This window comes from Apodemus sylvaticus, chromosome 14 (assembly GCF_947179515.1).
Source record: "Apodemus sylvaticus chromosome 14, mApoSyl1.1, whole genome shotgun sequence".
NCBI lineage: Eukaryota > Metazoa > Chordata > Mammalia > Rodentia > Muridae > Apodemus > Apodemus sylvaticus.
This window is the reverse complement of record NC_067485.1, coordinates 36,743,893-36,757,130: the sequence shown is the minus strand read 5'-3', so window position 1 is coordinate 36,757,130 and position 13,238 is coordinate 36,743,893. Positions and strand designations below refer to the sequence as shown.

The window sequence follows — 13,238 nt, the reverse complement described above, 5'->3', positions numbered from 1 at the left end:
CGCCGCCGCTGCCACCGCGGAGATGCGCCCAGGCCGGAGCACCCTCCCGCCGGCCCCTTGTCGCAGACAGCGCGAGCCTTGGCCCACCGGGGCTCTCAGCTCCACCTCCCCCACCGCGATACCCGTCCACCTCCCAGATCCCCTTTGTTGCCTGGAGCTAGGTCCCCAAAGGTGCCAGGCACTGGCGCCCCTGCGCTCGGAGCACGCCTGCGGGACCCCCGGCCGCCCAGGGGCATCAGAGGCAGGAGGGGAGGCTTGCACGCCTCGGGTCCCCCGGTTTACATCCTCTGGGGTCCCCCACTCTTCAGTGCACTACTCCCTCCCCCACCCCCTTCTCCATCCGGGGCGTGACCCCTTCCTACGCCCGAGAAAGAGGAAGCTTCGAGTTGCAAGGGAGGGGAGAGTGGGGGTAGGGAAAAGTGCAGGAAAAGAAGGGGGGGCGCGAAAAGTTTTGGAGTGTTGAATGTGGCTCGCAAAGAGGGACTCCCCACTGCCCCGCGTGCCTGCCCAGGCCCCCACGTCCTCCCAACGTCCGCAGGAAAGCACCCCGAGTCTAACAATAAGCACACGCTGGAGGGACAGCAACGAGGCCCACGATGCTCAGCCTCGCGCTCCCGCCGCCACCGCTCCCGGGAGCCCGCCTCCCACCTGGGCTAGGGACGCTGAGGAGGGTATTACCGGTGGGCCACCGCCGCCGCCGCGTCCTGGTGCTGGTGGCTGCTGCAGCAGCCCGGCTCTGCTGGAGGGTCCTTGTGGCGTGGTGTAGAGGCTGCTGGCGGCCGGCTCCGTGCCGGGGACACTGGGGAGAAGGGGGCCGGCGGCCAGGGCGCCGCTTTGGAGGGAGGTGGCACAGGACGTGGTGGAAGGGTTCGTAGTGAGGATCTGGATGTACGTGCCCGGGGCGGCGGCGGCGGCGAAGCCGGGGCTGGCTAGCAGTGCCCTTTTGTCCATGGAGGCTGCAGCGGCGGCGGCGACGACAGCCGCCCCCTCCCCACCCCCGGCGGTCACCAGGTACTGCTCCAGGGCGGGCTGGATCCCCTTTCTCATCTCTCGCTCCTGGTCTTTTTAGTGTTACGATATATTAACGTATTGCTTTCAATTTCTTTTATTATTTGCAGCCGGAGTTTCCAAGTCTCTCCTTCTCGCCTCCCCTCCCGGCGCTTCCGAACCCTCTCTCTCTCTTTTCTTTTTATTTTTCCGCACCGCACGGGCCCCGGGGGCCAAAAATAATCGGGGGTCTGGAGAGAGGAGGGTCCCGGCCGCACGGATATCAGGCCCCGAGGAGGGATGGAGGCGTCGGGGGCAGCCGATGCAACGGATTGCGAGGCGGTGGCGGCAGCCCGGGTGCTGCGGCCGGCAGCTGAAAAATGGCTCCAGGAAGCTGCTGCTGACAATGAATGAAGGGATACGGTTTACGCGCCAAGGTCCTCCCGCGAAACTCAGATTTCCCGCCGGCTTTTCAAACCATATTTGCATATCTCCGCCCCTCAACCCGCCGAGGACTGTTCCCACAGTCCATTGGATCCCTGTTGCCTTACTTCGGTACCAATCCTGGAGCGAGGTCGCCACTGGCTGTTTTCCATTGGCTGTCATACACCATGGTTACCGGGGTGACCTGGGCTCTATTTGCATAGAGCAACCTGATTGGCTGGAAGCAGAGCAGGCTTCTTAGGAGGTGGGGCAAAGTCCTACTCTCCCACGGAAAGCCACGCCCACCACAGGTCCCTCCCTCGCTCCTACCCGCGGGGCTGGCTCTGATGACCTGGGCAGGGACTCTGCCTCGCAGACTCAGTGTGGATCTAGTCTTGAGCGCAAGTTTCGGTTTTGGAAATTGTCAAGGTGACACCCTCAGGGACTTTGTTTCCTGTAACCAATCAGTGTAGTAAATGAAGAACTGGTAGAAATTCTCCCAAATATGTGTCAAAGGCTAGTTGGACCCGGCCTGGCAGGTGGAAAACTGAGCCCTTTAAATCCTGGGTTTCTTCCTTCCTGAAATCCAACCAATGACGTGAGAGCGGATCCGGAGGCCGAGGCTGATAGACAGAAGCATGTGGGCAGACAGAACGGTGGGGGTAGAAGGTTCAGCTGACGCGACTGCAGGAACACTTTAGTTCATATTCCGGATCATTCCTGGCAGCTTCATGATTAGCCCGAATTCGGTTTAAGTAAAAATTAACTCTTTGTTCAGTGAACTCTTACTGCAAGTGTAGGTTTGAATCTAACAAACACCCTCTCTGGCCCAGAAACACCCAGGGGAGTTAATCAGGGCTAACCTAGAACTGATCCGCGGGTTTTTAATCCGCCATGCAGTAATCCAAAGTAGTACAGGCTTTTATGGTGACGTGGGACTTCCACTGAACGCTGCCTGCACTCAGCTCTTTACATTCTCAGACTCCAGGAAATTCTTCAGCAAACAGCAAATACTCCAACCCAAACCGTATCCAATATATTTTAAAAGAGAAGAAAAATGTATTCATATATATGTATATATGTAAATCAGAAAATGTCAAGGAAAATGAAATCGTAATCGAACTGGCTTCTGTATTAAAGTAAATACTCATGGATCTTTAAAATGAGGATTGTAGGGCTGGAGAAATGGATCCGTTGGTAAAATGCTTACTTGCATAAGCGAGAGGACCTAAATTTGATCCCCACCATTCACATTTAAAAGGCAAGGCATGGCCGCATCTATCACTAATTCCAGAACTGGGAGATGGAGACCTGCAAAATCCTTGGGGCGTGCTGGTCAGTCAGTGAAGCCAGTTGGTAAATTCCAGACTCAAGGAGCTACCCTATTCTGAAAACTAAGGTAGTGAGCTATTGAGGAAGACGTCTGAGGTTGACCTCTGACCTCCATATGCACGCTCACACACAAGCATGTGCACTCATATGTACGCACATGCTTGTGCACGCAAAATAAAATAGTATTTAAGACTGAGAAGGAAGGTGAGGGAAGATGTAGAGATTAGATTTTCATATAGCAGCTGAGAACGGTGGGAAACAGCTCAGATATAGCGTTCCACCTCAGGCACATTATAATTTTTTAAATGTAGAGTATTTGGTAGGATGCTAAGTGGAAGATGAGGCTTGCATTACACCGAGTCCTTTCATGTAAGTGTTGTGGTTGTTATTACTATTATTACTATTACTATTATTATTATTATTATTATTATACCCAAGCTCACATTCAAACCCTATAGGAAGCCTAACAATTTGGGTCAGTTCATGTTAGGACCATCTAATAGTTCATTTCAGTCCTATTACCTTCTCTGGAATTAAAAGTACTATTAAGCTTCATATCAGGCTTGGAAATACTTTGACTTTGCATTCAAGCTTGTTGAAGAATTTGTAGAAGAGAAGCCAGAAGGCATACGTACGTGGCTGAGTGAGAGGGTGGACAGCGGCTTCTTTAATCTCATTTCATAACTGTAGCTTTGCATTGTGGATCTCTATGGAGAGACCTGACACTGTAAGCTAGGACATGATATTACTGTGGGGAGGTTATGGGGGAGGGGTGTTGCAACACGTCGTTAGACAGCTGCATCTGACATTAGAGACAATACCAGATTCCAGTCATTGCAAATTTGGGCTGCCCATAGGTGACCAGCAGTAAATAGGACATAACCCTAGGAGCAGAGGAAACAATCCAGTTGGTAAGTCATCAGGGCCTGTGTTCAGACCCTAGAATCCATGAGTCCTTGGTGGAGAGTTAGCTCATTTTTAGTAGATTTGCATTTAGGAGTCAGTATAATCTGGGGTTTGCATTCTGGCTCTGCTGCCTCCTCCTCCTCCTCCTCCTCCTCCTCCTCCTCCTCCTCCTCCTCTTCCTTCTTCTTCTTCTTCTTCTTCTTCTTCTTCTTCTTCTTCTTCTTCTTCTTCTTCTTCTTCTTCTTCTTCTTCTTCTCTCTCTCTCTCTCTCTCTCTCTCTCTCTCTCTCTCTCTTTAAAAATAAAATACATGTCAGAGAGATGGTTCATCTAGTCAAAGTACACTTGTTGCCAAGAGCTACAACTTTGAGTTTGATCCCTGGAACCCATGTGGAGGAGGAAAAGGTTGACTCCCCAAAGCTGTTGTCTTAGTCAGGGTTTCTATTCCTGCACAAACATCATGACCAAGAAGCAAGTTGGGGAGGAAAGTGTTTATTCTGCTTACACTTCCACACAGCTGTTCATCACCAAAGAAGTCAGGACTGGAACTCAAGCAGGTCAGGAAGCAGGAGCTGATGCAGAGGCCATGGAGGGATGTTTCTTACTGGCTGGCTTCCCCTGGCTTGCTCAGCCTGCTCTCTTATAGAACCCAAGAGCACCAGCCCAAAGGTGGTACCACCCACAAGGGGGCCCTCCCCACCTGATCACTAATTGAGAAAATGCCCCACAACTGGATCTCATGGAGGCACCTCCCCAACTGAAACTCCTTTCTCTGTGATAACTCCAGCCTATGTCAAGTTGACACATGAAACTAGCCAGTACAGCTGTCCTCTGGTCTCCACCCTACATACAGCACTTTTCTTTTTTTTACTATTGTGTTGGAGTAGGTGAGTGATGTATGTGGGTGTTGGCAGGATGTGTGCATGCCACAAGGATGTGGGGTCCAGAGGACACATGTATGGACTTGGTTCTCCCCTTCCAACTGGATTGGGGTTGAACTCAGCTCACCAGGCTTTTACGCCATTCGCGGTTTCCTGGTGTACCATCACACCCGTCCTACCTTTCATCCCGGCTCGCCTGTTTTCTCATATGGTAGGAACCTCTTATTCCGGAACTCGCGCAACAAGGTGGTACTGCAAAGAGGCCGTACCGCACGTTCAGTGTGCTGGGAGCACAGCGGCTGCGCAGTCAGCGGGAGCTACTTAGGAAGCCGCTAATTCATGTGAGCATTCTTTGTAATTCCTTGTAGGCCAGCCCAACTCTGAGCCTCTAACCTTCCATGAGCCTTTAATGTCCTCCTGCTGGTGCAACTTGGTGATTTTTCTCCAACTGAAAGTACCATCGTGTCTGGGAGTATAGGATCCTGACTCAGAAATTGAGGATTATGCATAAAAAGTCACCTCTGCTGTTCATTCCACTCCAGCCTGCTCATTGGTTAGTGGGTCACTTTTGAACTCTCGTCACCTCCTCTTGAACATGCTTTTCCATGATACTAGAACCAGACTGCTTTCCCACCAACCATTCCCTCTCGTTTACTCTGACAGTTAGTTGTCTTAGAATTGGTCTATGTGATTGATCCAGTGGGACCCTCCAAAGACAGGCCTACATTATACTCATCGGGACCTAGGATTGTGACACTATCTAGACACTATCTAGACAGTTTCAGACGTTACTAGGGTGATGGTTGCCACTTCCTAGCTATATAGCTTTCATCTTTTCCTTTGTCTTGAAAAGATTATGGCCAAAGAAATGTTTCCATGCACCCAGGACTTGCTACAAAGCCCTATAATCTAAGTTTCATTCCTAGAACCAACACAGGAGAAAGGGATCTCAATATGTGAACATTCTGGGTTATCCTGGGGTGTCCCTAAATCCAGTAGCAAGTATCCTTGGAAGACACATCTAGACATGACGTCAAAGCTTTGTGACAATGAAGACAAGTTGCAGCAAGGAGTCATAGTCAAGGCAACTGACAGCCAATAGAAGTTGAAGAGGCAAGGGGGAATCTCTAAACCTAGAGAGAGTAGGGCCCTATCAACAACTTGAGTTTGGACTTTTGACTTCTAACCCTGTGCTAGAATACACGGCTACTGAGCTGACTGTACACTTTGTGGTGATTTGTATGACACCTTGGGAAACAAATACAGCCTGTTACCCTATCTATGTAGCCTTTCAAACCTCAACGCTCCTACTCACCTTATAGATCACCTGCCAGCAAGCACATCATTCCTTATTGAACACCAGAGATCCTAACTGTGGTCTGGGCTAGAGACTCTGGTGAGGGATTTGCAAGTTTACTTTGCTTAATGAAGGAGAGTTAGAACACACAGGGATGCCAGGTCAGGTACCTGGAGAGTCAGAAGAGGATCCTGGACTTTGGAGCTGGAGTTACAGGCAGTTGTGAGCCATGTGACATGGGTTCTGGGAATCTTACTCCAGGTCTCTGCAAGAGCAGCAAACATTTGTAACCACTGAGCCATCTCTTAACCCCATCCAATGGCTTATTCTTGCTTCTATACCTAAATGCTTTTTATTTCCCTCGAGTTTCTCTTGCCTGCCAGTTAATGGGAGCTCTGGATTCTCCTTCCTGTACACACTTACATTTACACACATATATATGTTTATATATATAAATGTATACATATATGTATGTGTATGCATATATTTGTATACACATACATATGTGTGTATGTACATGAATATGTATATATCTGAATTCAATGTAAACATGCTATAAAATTGACATGTCTAAAAGTGTCCATTCAATTTAGAAATAAAGTTATGTCAGCACCTGTAAGTCATCCCCCCCAAAACATTATTAATTTGATAGTTGTGTGAAACTTCAAAATGGAATCCTCAGATGGAAAAAAAATCATAAGTTTTAGGTGACTAAAGAAAGTGCTCATTACCACAGCAAAAGTTTAGACTGTACCTTTCACAATTTAATTGCTACATCAGTATTAAATCTCAGCATCTGAAAAAGACCAATTTCGTAGTTTTGGGGTTTTACTTGACAGTTCAATTAGTTGCTCACAAAGAAATAACATTCTGTTTCAGCTTTCTGGTTTGGAAGAAGGAGAGGAGAATATGTCCTTAAGACATTACCATGTCAAACACTGATAACAAAATGTCTTAGTGCATAGTCTAGAAAACTGACCAGTAAGTACATCATTATAGATAAGTGTATATATTCATAAGCATAAGGGTCTTTGCCTTCAGCTCCTGGGCAGGAAGATTCTTTCTGGCTATGGGCAGGGCTTTAAATATATCCAGGATGTGCTTCTGGCCTAGAGCAATGCCCTCACTTGCATCTTATGAATCTAGCTCTCTGGTTGGGACCCAGAAACCTGCATTTGTAAGCAGGATACATTTGAGGCATACAACCTACAGAATGCACTTTGATAAACACAACCACACAAACATGGGTGACCTGGCAGCAATCTGCTTGCATTATAAATCAGTCTGGGGTGGGGGGGATGTAACTGTAACATAGAAAACTTCCTCAGATATAGCATTTGTGATTCAACTGCTAGCATTGTGGGCATGATTTTATTTAGATTATAGTATGAATGGGAATCGTCTTTTTTTACATAAGTTCTTGACCAATTAACAAGTGGTATGATTCATACAAAATATGCTGGGGTGGGTAAGAAAGGGGATCATCTCAAAGGGGTGTGTTTCCTGGCCTTTCTGAAATACACTTTCATCATGTTGTAAAATTCATGAGGAAAAACGTCAAAATAAATGTGTGCCTCAGTGGATCATTAAGAGTGGACACCTTTGTAATCTTCACCCAGGTCTTTGCCTGAGCCCCTGAGGTCTGAGTCATGTATTCCATCCTGAGCATAACTCTCCTTCCTAGCAGAAGGAACCATGAGTCTGATGGATACAGTCTTTCTTTCCATTTCGTTTAGTCCATTTTCATTGAAATACCCAAGAAAAACAATTGAGAGGAGGAAAGGTGTATTGTGGCTCATGGCAGTGTTAGTACAGGTTAGCCAGATCCAGTGGCTTAGGGCTGGTCTGAGGTAGAAGGTGAAAGGAAGTTGATTACCTCATGACAGTCAGGAAGCAATCAAGAAGGGGCTGGAAACAAGATATATAGCCCTAGTAATCCATTCACCTCGATGGTAACCCATTAATGAAGTTAGCAAGCTCAAAATCTAATCACTTCTCAGTAGAACTCTGCTAGCTGGAGACCAGGCCTTTAACATGGAAGCCTGTGGAGGTCAGACTTCTGGGAACCACAGTACACTCTTATCTGTTTAACAACAATGTCACTTTGTTTGGAAGGTGTCGTTGAGACTTCTGGTGCTTCACCAATCCCTTTAGAAGGTATGCTTTTAATCTTCTTTGAAGAATGTAGTGGGTGGAATGTTGTTTGGCCCTCTTAAAAGATTTCCCCATTAGGAGCTGACAGGATGGGTCTGTAAGTAAGGACATTTTGTTGTTGTTGGTTTTTTGCCAAGCCTAATAACCTAAATTCAATCCTCAGAACCTGTAGAAGAAGATGAGAGCTCACTCCTGTGAGTTGTTCTCTGACCTCCACACACAGTACATATGCACGGTACATCTATGCCCTGGACCCATCCATATCTGAGTAAGAATCAAAGCACTCAGTGGGCTCTTCTCCTGCTTCCAGGAACAGGAAGACATGTTTTCTGAGATTTTTCTGGTTTCATCTTTTCTCTTCCTTACATCTATTCTAAATCTTCCAATCCTCCTCTTGTATCCCCGCCTTGACCCATTTTGAGTCTACTGTCAATGGGTTCTCCTCAGTCTGGGACCCTACCTTAAAAGGGAATGTCAATGGTGAGTGTGTGTGTGTGTGTGTGTATGTGTGTGTCACACATACACACACACACATACTACACACATGTATTTCAGCATGCATGTGTGTACATGTGTGTATAGATGTGTATGTGGATGCGTATGTGAGGGGAGTTGTGTAGAGATATATATGAGTATGTGTATGCCTATGTGTGTGTGTGTCTGGGTGGATACATCTATATGGGGTGGTTCATGTATGTGTGTGAGTATGTATGTGTGCATGTTTGTATGTATGTGCGTGTGCATGTGTATGTGTCTATGAGTATGTACGTATTTCTTCATGCCTCTTGGTGTGTATGCGAGAGAGACAGAGCAAAATTTTAGTTGTTGTACCTTTCACCTTGATTTTGAGAAAAGGTCTTTCAGTGCTCCCAAATGTCACCATGTAGTCCAGACTGGCTGACCCTCAAGCCCAAGAAGAATACCTATCTCCCCACCCTGTATCAACTGGAATTATAATCAATTGGGTGCCCCCATGTGTTGGGAGTTTGTCATCTTTTCTGTATATAAACACTAAATTCTGAACCCCAAGATCCGGTTGCCCCCAGAGCAGTGAATTTTCACATACACCTGCCTTTGTTGTATAAATCTTGCTCCCCAATTTAAAGCTATTGGTTAAATAGAAGTGGCCACAGCCAATTACTGAGGAGAATGGAGGTAGGCGGGGCTTCGGTTACCAAGCTGGGTGTTACTAGAGACTAAGATAAAGAGAGAGAAGAACAGGAGAAAGAGAGAGGAGGAGGAGAAAGACACAGAGGAGGAGACTGACATGAGGGGAGATGGACCCATGGGTAGTGAAGACGGTGTGTCCTGTGGACAGGCCGATGGAGCAAAAAGGCAGCCTGGTTGAGACTCAAACAGCAAATAACTTGGGGAATGCAGCTGGGATTAGTTAGTCTAGCATATAGAAAAGTAGATTAAGGATAATTGCCCAGTAATTGTGCTAAAGCTGATTAAATAAAATAAATCTAGAGGACCCAGTCTCCATTATCAGTACTGGCCAGGTCAGAATAACAACCGATGCAGTTAATAAATATACATTCAACAACCATGCCTGATTGTTTTAATGTAGGTTCTAGGAAGCCATACTCAAGCTCGCTATTGAATCAGCTGCCTCCCAAGCCGATTGTGTGTCCATTTTGAGAAAGAGAGGCAGGTTAGATTGCCCCAGATCCTTTAGCTCTTCCAGCCACAGTCCCTAGGCCTCACTTGCTGCTGGAGGACAGAACCCTTCTCATATCTAACCCCTGGCATGGGAGGTTGCTACCTGGAGGTTTTCATGTCCGTGGGTCCTGTGTGTACTGCCTATGTCTTTGCCAATAGCTCATGACACCTATAATAGTTGGCAGTTGGTACTCATTCATTTGTACCTCGGGACTCAAGTGGTTTACAATTGAGTTTTGTTCTAACACTTCCTGTATATTTCCAGCTCTACTTTCTAGAAGTCATTCTATTCTTACTTGGGGGATAAAGAAGGATAGAAGAACGTCACTATCTGTCAACTTCAGATGTAGATTCCCTTTTCTTCAAGACAGTAGTTCTCAACCTGTGGGTTGTGACTTTCGTTACGACTCATAACAGTAGCAAAGTTGCAGTTATGAAATAGCAACAAAAACAGTTTTATGGTTGGGGGTCACCACAACACGAGGAACTATGTTAAAGGGTCACAGCATTAGGAAGGTTGAGAATCACTGCTTTAAAATATTTATTTTGAATCCACTGCCTTGGCTTGTCATTGAATCAGGTCACCTAGGCAGATGTTCCCACAAGCATTAAAGAAAAGCAGAGTTACAGGCTGTTTTATTTCTAGTCTCTAGACTAACAACAGAAGAGGAGTCAAAGGCCTTGGTTTTTGTGGGCAATGGCGGCATGTGATTTGTATGGGAAGGGAGCAGAATGCACACCTTTCATATTCAGTGGGCTGGCTGTGCCTCTTGTGGGGTTTAAGTGGAGCACACTGCCAGTAGCGAGTCACAAGGGCTTCTGAGTAAGGCATTACATTTTCTTCGCTACCCTGAGTTCCTTGGCAGTAGTGCTCCCTCTTGATTTCCCGTCTACTCCTCTGACCTCCTGGATCCCATTGGTGGCTCCCAATCTCGTCTGTATTCTCTCTGAACACTACTCTTATTCTGTATCTTCTCTTCTAGACCACCTCTTCTTCTCGTGGTTAAATGGACACAATACAATAGCTACCATTTCAGCCACTTCCAAGTATTCAATTGCATACATCTGCAATGGGTAGCCATACAACTCTTTGCACCCAAACCTTTTCCATCATCCCCTAGTAGAAACTTTGTCCACCAAACAATGACAATATGTGACTTACTCTTCTTATTGATGTGACCAAATACCTGATAAGGGACAACTTAGGGGAAGGAGATGTATTTGGGCTCTTGGTTTGAGGGCACAGTCCAACATGGAAGGGAAAGCATGGAGGTGGGTTAGCTTTAGACAGTGGCGGCAGCAGTGTGGGGCTGTCTTCTCACATCTTCCATGGACCAGAAAGCAGAGATGGAGCAAGAAGTGGGTCTCACCTCTAAGCCTCAAAGTCTGTGTCATCCACCATATCTCCCAACAGTCTGAAAAATGAGCCTGTGGGAGACATTTACATCCAAACTGCCCTCCTCCCAACACCCATCTTCCACACCCTCCTATAATGAGTATTTTATTTTCTAGCACTTGGACACTACCAGGTGCCTCTCTCATCAGTGGAATCTTAAGCATTTTACCTTCTGTGTCTGGCTAATTTCACTTGCCCTAATGGTTCCAAAGCCTGCCCGGGTTGTGATGTATTCCGAAATTTCATTACTTTTTATGTCAGAATAATATTCTATTATTCTATTATGAACATATAGAGCATTTGTTTATCTACTTAACTCGTATGGTCTCTTGGCTGTTGGGAATAGTGCTGCAAGATGGGATGTGGCTGTCCATTCGAATTCATGCTTTCAGTCTTTTGGATATACACAAGGGTATATCCACATATATCTGTAAATATATTGTATTTCTATGTTTTATCTTCAATGTCCTTCCCAAACAATCTGGTCCTTATTTAAAATTCTTTTAACTACCATTCATGGAATGTTGCAAAATAGAGCTTTCTTCAATAGTGGACACGTTAGAAATTTCATGGCATCTGATAGGCTAACCCCATAGCTATGTGACTAAGCACATAATCAACAGATAGTATGACCAGTGAGTGAAGTTTTAAGTTTCATTTGGCTTTGATTTATTATCAAATTCAAAATTAGACAGGCATATATAGGTGAATGTACAATACAACGTGTACCTGTAAACTGAGTTTTTCTAACTTTATACTTTTAATCTGAGCACATATTTGAGTCTAAAAATCTCCAGATTGCAAAATCCCAAGATATAATTTTGAAAATTATAATTTTAGAAATTACTTAAAAGAACATTTTAAAATGAAAATTATTTCAGAAACATAAGGATATTGCAGGACACTTCATAGAATCCTTTATGTAATAACAAATCTTTGCAATCATATAACTCATGTATATTAATGACATCCATGTGTATATAACAGATACAAGCATTTGAACTATTTATTCATAAGAAACAGATAAAAGATCAAGCTATCTAAGAGAAGATCATCCCAATGGGTGATATGTACCTGTAATACCAGCATTTAGGAGGTGAGATCAGGATGATAAGGAGTTCGAGGTTATCTCCAGCTGTATGTACAGTAAATTCAGACCTAGACTAAGGTCCATGAGAACCCATATCAGAAAAGAAAAATCATGTCTCTAAGGTTAGAAGTTAGTTGTTACACCAGATAGATAAAAGCTACCACATATAGCTGCCCAAGGAGTAACTGTATCAAGAAACTGTATCTTTCATAAATGTAGATGCACAAAAAGACAGTTCTGTAATCATCAGGAAAGTTCATATATTTTCACGTTCACACACTGTGCTTATATGCAAAGTCAAGGTTATATAGTGTTCTTTCATAGACTTTAATTCATGAAAAATGCATGGACTGGATTAGAACTCTGTGGAAGTTTGTATATAATTTACACTTCCATTATAGGTAATGTTGCCATGATGACAAACACAGAATAGCAAATTTTAAAGTTGATGCTGGCAACTGGAAATAGTGGTGTGAAGAGGAGGGGAAATTAAAACTGAAAGGGAAATTAGGCTTATTAAAAAAGGGGTATTATAGGGGCCAGGCAGTGATGGCACATGCCTTTAATTTCAGTGATCAGGAGGCAGAGGTAGGCAGCCCTCTCAGTTTGAGGCCATCCTAGCCTACAGAGCAAGTTCCAGGGCAGCCAGGGCTACACAGAGGAACCCTATCTTGAAAATAAGTAAGTAAGTAAGTAAGTAAATAAATAAATAAATAAATAAATAAATAAATAAGCCACCATAAGGCTGGGAACTACGTTGCTCAAAGCCCTAGGTCCATTCACCAGTACTGAATACACCAGGCATTGTGTTACATGAAACAATCCCAGTACTCAGAAAGTAGAGTTCAAAAAATTCAAGGTTATCCAGGGTTACATAATTTGAGGCCAAACTAGGCAACATGAGACCTGTTTTTAAAAGAAAGAGAATGTTTCTCTTCTTCCTCCTCCTCTTCCTCCTCCTCCCCCCACCAAACAAGAAAAAAACGAATATTAATGCAGGGCTAATCAATTACACGGAGGGTTTCCATCAGAGCTGGCTGTCACTTTGGGAGCCTCATTTGAGGGTGAAGCCCTTGTCTTTAAGGAATGGCTCTCCATTGCACTATGCCTA

The 13,238-nt window shown here is 45.1% G+C and overlaps 2 protein-coding genes across 3 annotated transcripts in view; one reads left to right on the top strand and one right to left on the bottom strand.

The window, feature by feature from the left end:
• E2f3 (E2F transcription factor 3) overlaps positions 1 to 1,124 on the bottom strand; it is a 75,540-nt gene extending 74,416 nt beyond the window's left edge. For both annotated transcript variants that reach the window (XM_052156514.1, XM_052156515.1), the window contains exon 1: positions 679 to 1,124. In XM_052156514.1, the coding sequence (XP_052012474.1) occupies positions 679 to 1,047 (369 nt within the window). In that variant the 5' untranslated portion in view covers positions 1,048 to 1,124. The remainder of the gene's footprint in view (positions 1 to 678) is intronic.
• On the top strand, positions 888 to 2,158 carry LOC127664496 (uncharacterized). The gene is made up of 2 exons (XM_052156517.1): positions 888 to 1,011; positions 1,119 to 2,158. The coding sequence occupies exon 2, from the start codon at positions 1,310 to 1,312 to the stop codon at positions 1,670 to 1,672; it is 363 nt and encodes a 120-aa protein (XP_052012477.1). The 5' UTR covers positions 888 to 1,011; positions 1,119 to 1,309; the 3' UTR covers positions 1,673 to 2,158.
• The last annotated feature ends 11,080 nt before the right edge of the window (positions 2,159 to 13,238 follow it).

Bases quoted from the DNA above. Each gene is read 5' to 3' on its own strand.
- LOC127664496 (XM_052156517.1), top strand. From the start codon at position 1,310: ATGCAACGGATTGCGAGGCGGTGGCGGCAGCCCGGGTGCTGCGGCCGG.